Source organism: Nicotiana tabacum, chromosome 1 (assembly GCF_000715075.1).
Source record: "Nicotiana tabacum cultivar K326 chromosome 1, ASM71507v2, whole genome shotgun sequence".
Taxonomy (NCBI): Eukaryota; Viridiplantae; Streptophyta; class Magnoliopsida; order Solanales; family Solanaceae; genus Nicotiana; species Nicotiana tabacum.
This window is the reverse complement of record NC_134080.1, coordinates 25532794-25538857: the sequence shown is the minus strand read 5'-3', so window position 1 is coordinate 25538857 and position 6064 is coordinate 25532794. Positions and strand designations below refer to the sequence as shown.

Sequence of the window (6064 nt, the reverse complement as noted above, 5' to 3'; positions counted from 1 at the left end):
ACCCTAAATTGTCAAGATCGTTTAATTGTTATTTCGCATTTTATCACTTATGAAAAATAGTATAATATTAGTAACACAATAATTGGTTTCTAATATATGCATTTGTGTTGTATTAATTATGATAAGAGAATATATTGCTAATTTAGTATTTCATACTGAAAACTAAATTTTACAGTATCAAAATGAGGAATATTATTTAAGGAAACAAATATGTACATTCGATTACTTAGACGTAATAAGTTTGGCTCTTTTTTTCCTTTCCTCAGTACACAATATAGTTTTTTTCTGGGTAATTGGCTTAGATTATCGTTAATTTCCATATATGAATCATTCAACCACAGCCAAAGAATTAAAGAAGGAACAAATCCATTACTTCAGCCAAAAAAGACACAAATCCCTCGGATAATTCTTTTTTTTTTTATAATTATTTATTACTATACAGGACCCACTTCGGACCTATAGCACCGGTAGCTCCGTCTCTTGAGCAACCTTCTTCCTCCTCTTCATCGGCGGCGACGACGACGACGACGATGAAGAAGAAGAATACTCCGGCGACATTGATGACCTTTTAGAACCAACTCTAATGGGATCAGGCTCACCAGAATTAATCCTTAACGGGAAATTAAGCAATGCACGTGACCCCCGCATGCGAAACGCCGCCTTGTCATAAGCAAACGCTGCGTCCTCTGCCGTCTCATACGTACCCAGCCACACCCTTGCCCCATTCTTTGCCGGATCCCTAATTTCCGCTGCAAACTTCCCCCACGGCCTCACTCTCACTCCCCTATAATGCTTTGCCTTTTGCGGCGCCGGTGGTTCCAGTTTCACCTCCGCCGCCGTCTCCGGCGGCGCCACAAACTCCGGTAAATTCCATATTGCAGGTGATTGTACAGTCATTTCTGGCTCCAATTTGATACTGGGGAGTGTAAATTCAGAAGCTGGCTCAAATCCATAGCCAACAATGCCTTCATTAAAGATATCGTTAAAAAACATATCAGCTGTATAATTATATTCATTGGGCAAGCAATTAGGAAACATGTTGGACTCAATGCTATTGCTTCGGCTTAAATCAGAGGCTGTTGAGTTGTCGGAGCTCGTTAATGGAGCTTCCCAGTCTTCAAGTAAGTGAAGCCTAATTGATTCAAGAATTGCAAAATCATTTTCTACTTCACAATTCCCATACATCTTTAATGATTTTCTTGAATATTGGTTGTGAGTTTGTAAATTTTGTGTGGTTGAGAATGAATTATTAGTAGTAGAAAAAACAGAGAGAGCAGAGAAAGTTGTGAGCTTTCTTGTTGAATGGGGAGATGGGGTATTTATATGAGAAATGGTGCATGCACGGGTGGGAGAGGAACGTGGTTAAATGATTTAAAAATTGTTTATTGAAAAATTGTTAGATTTTTTTCTAGGGGATTTTGATCTTCCTTGAACCTTCTAAATGGAGAAAAATTCTAAGTTATTAGAGGGAGAGAGGTTTTCAATCGCGTGGTGTATTTGGAATTTGGAAAATTGGGTTACTAAAGATTTAGTAAGTTTGAGTCAGATTTAGTAATTGAGTGACCCAAGAGCAAGGTGGGAATTCTTGGAGGAAAGTATGTCGAGAGTCTATCGGAAATAGTTTCTCTATCCCAGAGTAGGAGTAAGATTTGCATATACACTATCTTCTACAGACCCCACTAGACGTGGGATTATACTGGGTTGTTGTTATTGTTGTTGTGTTACTAAATATTTAACACATAAAGAAAAGTAAAAAGAATAAGATAAAATCATTTGTTGTTTTCTGTTTGTGAGCTGCGAGAAGTTTTACTGTGTGCCTCACACAACTGATATTAGTTGTGTGAGGTTCCTTTTTGTCTCACATAATTGTGGATCCCAATTTTATTTTTTTGGGTCAAAAAAATTGTGAGACATAGAAAACGCCTCGTACAACTAGTAGCCCAAAATAAAAAATTTCGTGAGCTGCTTTTTCCCGCACTTCGCTATCGCAGTAGACATCTGGACCATGACTTCCACCAAATTCTTCTTTTGCTACATTTCTTTTGTATTTGTAGCCTTGTAGGGGTTGGGCAATAGGCAATCGAAAGGGTGTGCAATAGATTGGAAGAAATTATCCAGCAACTATTCGTCGAATTTGAATATGAGATATTATGATTCTTAGCTCACTTTATTGATTATTAGATTACGCATTTGGATACTATGATTATAATAAGTTGTTTTAAACAATAGGGGTACAATAGAGTAAAAATTCTTACATATATGATTTAAGTACAAATATTTTTCTTTTGTTTTTGGTTGAGAGCTGCATAAGGCTCACAAAGGGGAAAAGTTCACTATCTAAAGTTCTTTATTTTCATATTCGAACTTTAAATATACATTTAAGGATAGAGATGTCATCCATCCCCACATCCTTGGTGGTAAAATATAGTTTGTCTTAAACATAAGGCACTTAAAACTTTCCATATGATAAAATTTCTTTATAGAATAGTTTGCATTATCTCCTTCAGAAAAAAACGGTAAGGTGCACAAAGTATTTTGTGTTCATGCAAAATCCGGAGAAGGATCGCATTTCAAGGGGTATGATGTAGACAGCTTACCCTAATGCACAAGAGTGTGTGGTCTAAATTTTTTATTTTGAAATATAACAAGAGTGTCTCTAACTAAGGACCCGTTTGGTCATGAGTTTTGCCAAAATAAATTTGGGATTTATTTGGCAAACTCATGTTTGGCCATAAATTTTTGCCCACGTTTTGGCAAAATCCCAAACCCCCAAATCACCCCAATTGCTGATTTTGGGCAAAAATCCCAAAACTTGGAAATTATATACATGTTTTTCCAAAATAAAATTGGAAAATATGCTTTGAAAACGTATGTCCAAACACATTTTCATCTTCAAACCAAACTTCACCCAAATCAGATTTTTCAAAATAAATTGGGGAATCTATGATCAAACGCTAGCTAATTAAATTCAGAATAATTTGACGTGACAACAAGAAATATGATATTGAAAATGAGAATTGTATTTCATCAAGTTACTTACTATCAGACTCATCCGTTAAATCTAAACCATCCTACTTTGCAGGCTAGTAGTTCATCTTAAAATATCAATCTCAATTTTTCTACCTTGCACAAAGGTCAGTGCCTTGTTTGATTTGTCTGCAGATTAAGTAAGATATTTCTCTTGCACAAGAAAATGTGAAACACGAAAAGTAAGTAAAATTTTCTACTTTTTTTTATCTTGTAGGTTAGTAGTATACCATTGAAAGTAAATAGGAAGCTACACTTGTAAGTTCCAAGCCAAGCAATAACAACTTGCCTTGTAATTAATATTCTCCCTTTTAATTTCCATGTCAAGAGAGCCAAAATGTTTGGACACTTACATGGTTCATTGTTTTTAGACAAATTGAATACATTATCGGGCATTATTTTTTCTTGGTTAAAACACAGGAATATACCACTTGGCACTTGCTATATAATTAAGTATATGTAAGGTTGCTATTTAAGTAGGAGTATATACTTTAGCCTAGTGGGTCTCTTTTGTCCATGTCTCCCACATTTATTTGTTCTTATACATTTCCAAGTTTCTATCAGAATTTTGTCTTAACCGTCGACTGATTCTATGTCAGCATCAACGATGGCTATGGCGTTATTCTGGGCGTGAACATGTGAAACCAAGCTTTTGCTTTTAAGTAAATTTTTGAAACACTTTTTTTTTAATTTTATTTTACATTTGCAACAATGGGTTTTCGATCTTTTGAACCAAAAATCTTTTTGATCTTGATATGTCCTTTTACGTAATAGGAACATGTATTACCCATATATCGAGCCGACAAGTATGTATCGGCGGAGTCAGGATTTGAAATTTATAAGTTCTGAATTTGTCACATGACTCTTGTCTTAATTATGATGTTCTTCACTAAATATTTATATATTTATTGAATTGCCTAGTACAAATATAATATTTACGTAAATATAACTGGATTTTATCGAACCCGCACCTAACATGCTAGCTCCGTCTTTAAGTCATAACACAGAACGGATGAATCATGAATGTTCAATTTTTATTTCTATTGATCAATCCGAATGTTAAAATTACGGGTGTACATGGGTCGGGTTGGTTCGGATTTTGCAATTACCAAACCAAACTAATTGTGTCGGGTTATTAAATCTAAAGACCAAACCAAACCAATAAAACTCGGGTTTTCTAGTGTTTTCGGGTTTTTCTGATTTTTTTCGGATTTTTTTCCGGTAAAATATTTGTAGCACAAAACATATCACTTGTGCTCAAAATATTTCTTTAATCCTAGTAAGATACAACTATATAAAATATTTTTCAAGAAAATAATACAAAATATGATATGTGTCATAGCATTATCCTAAAATATTCAACAATAAAGACAATAAAATTATGTAATATAAATATTGCTAATTAAAAAGCCATAATAAAAATGAACATAATTTGAAAGTACTAAGTCATGCTAAAATAAGTAGACTAATAAGGGAGTATTAATTACATGACTAAGCGCTAAAGAAAAAATAAAAAGAGATTATGCATTTTTTATCTAAATTATTGCAAAACAAAAAATAAATATTTAATACATTGTCGTTCGTAGTATTGAATTGAATGTCTTTTATTAGCATTAGTATTGATTTGATTTTGGTTTGGGCTTTTGTTAGCATTATTTAAGTTACTAATATTAATAGCTATAAAACTTATTGGAACATTCAAAAGTTCTAAGTCCAACCTTAAAATAATACCTTAAAAGATAAAATTATGAAAAAGTTTAAAAAATATTTATAAATTACATCACAATAAGTATATTTATAAATTAAATATATCTAAAATTTCTATATATGTAATGTCGGATTGGTTTGATTTCGGTTTGACTTTCTTTAGTTAAAACCAGACTAAACCAAATATGATCAGGTTTTTTCTCTAACACCAAACCAAATTAAACCAAACCATAGTCTGTTTTGACTTAGACGTATGTTACCAAATTGCAAGTGAAACATATGAATCTTAACTTAGACCAAACCAAAATAATCAACACCATCTTACATCAACTAAACCTCCAGATACACAAACATATAAGATAATTATAAGGCGATGGCGAATTGGCAGTATACTTTTATAAAAAATTCTATCATTTCCTATATTGATTAATAATAAAAACTGTACGAAGTTTTTTCCAAAACTTGACCTACAACATTAAAATATTATATCTACTATACATATCATTTGGACATCATTGTGTTTTCCTCTTTAACCGGGTATAGACGAATTAACAATTACAACTACTTTATTAAATTTTTTTTACCCATTTTGAAATGCACCTATCTTTTTTGTTTTTTGTTTTTGTGAGAATATATTTTTAATAATTGAATATGCTTGTCCAAATGAGACTGTGAATATTTTTACTTTGTCGTGGAACAACCGTCTGGTAGGACGATTGGCACATACAATACAACAATGCACCCCAAATTCTGATTGTTCTACGCTTTGACTCAGATTTTTAACTCTTAAATATGAAAGAAAACCATAATACGGAAAGAATACGAAGACAGAGTCTACTTGCCAAAAATGCCCAAAACGTGCATTTGGCCCCAATGTTTGAGGCACTTTAAGCTTTGAACTTTTTATTTTTATATATGTATAGTATTTCTGGTTTCCAATAAAATTGACCGGATGGTAAAAATTAATTACATTTGCAAGCTAAAGTGTTATATATATATATAGAGTACGCATGTTGTGTGTACCCTGATTAATGAAGACATATTGTTTTAAAATCGACATAAATAATATTCGAAATATATATTTGAGATAATTAAAAGAGTTGTTTTTAAATATGTATCTAGACTTTGTAAAAAAAAATGCTAAATATTAGGTATTGAAGAAAAAATTACTTTGAATTTATAAAATAAATTAAGCTACATCAAAGGAGGTTTATTTTAGACTTGTTTTCCAACCCAAGTAGAATATTTATTAATTTCTGCCCGATTAAAAATAAAGAGTCAAATTCATAATTAGATAGACAATATAACTAATTGATATGTAGTATATATC

General features: G+C 32.2%; 1 protein-coding gene across 1 annotated transcript; it reads right to left on the bottom strand.

Moving 5' to 3' along the window:
- Nucleotides 1–345: 345 nt before the first annotated feature.
- Nucleotides 346–1305, bottom strand: LOC107800127 (ethylene-responsive transcription factor 2-like). Its single transcript, XM_016623277.2, has one exon. The coding sequence runs from the start codon at nucleotides 1183–1185 to the stop codon at nucleotides 457–459; it is 729 nt and encodes a 242-aa protein (XP_016478763.1). The 5' UTR covers nucleotides 1186–1305; the 3' UTR covers nucleotides 346–456.
- Nucleotides 1306–6064: the final 4759 nt, after the last annotated feature.

Excerpts from the sequence above, each read along its gene's own strand:
- LOC107800127 (XM_016623277.2), bottom strand. The coding sequence starts at position 1,185 with ATGTATGGGAATTGTGAAGTAGAAAATGATTTTGCAATTCTTGAATCA.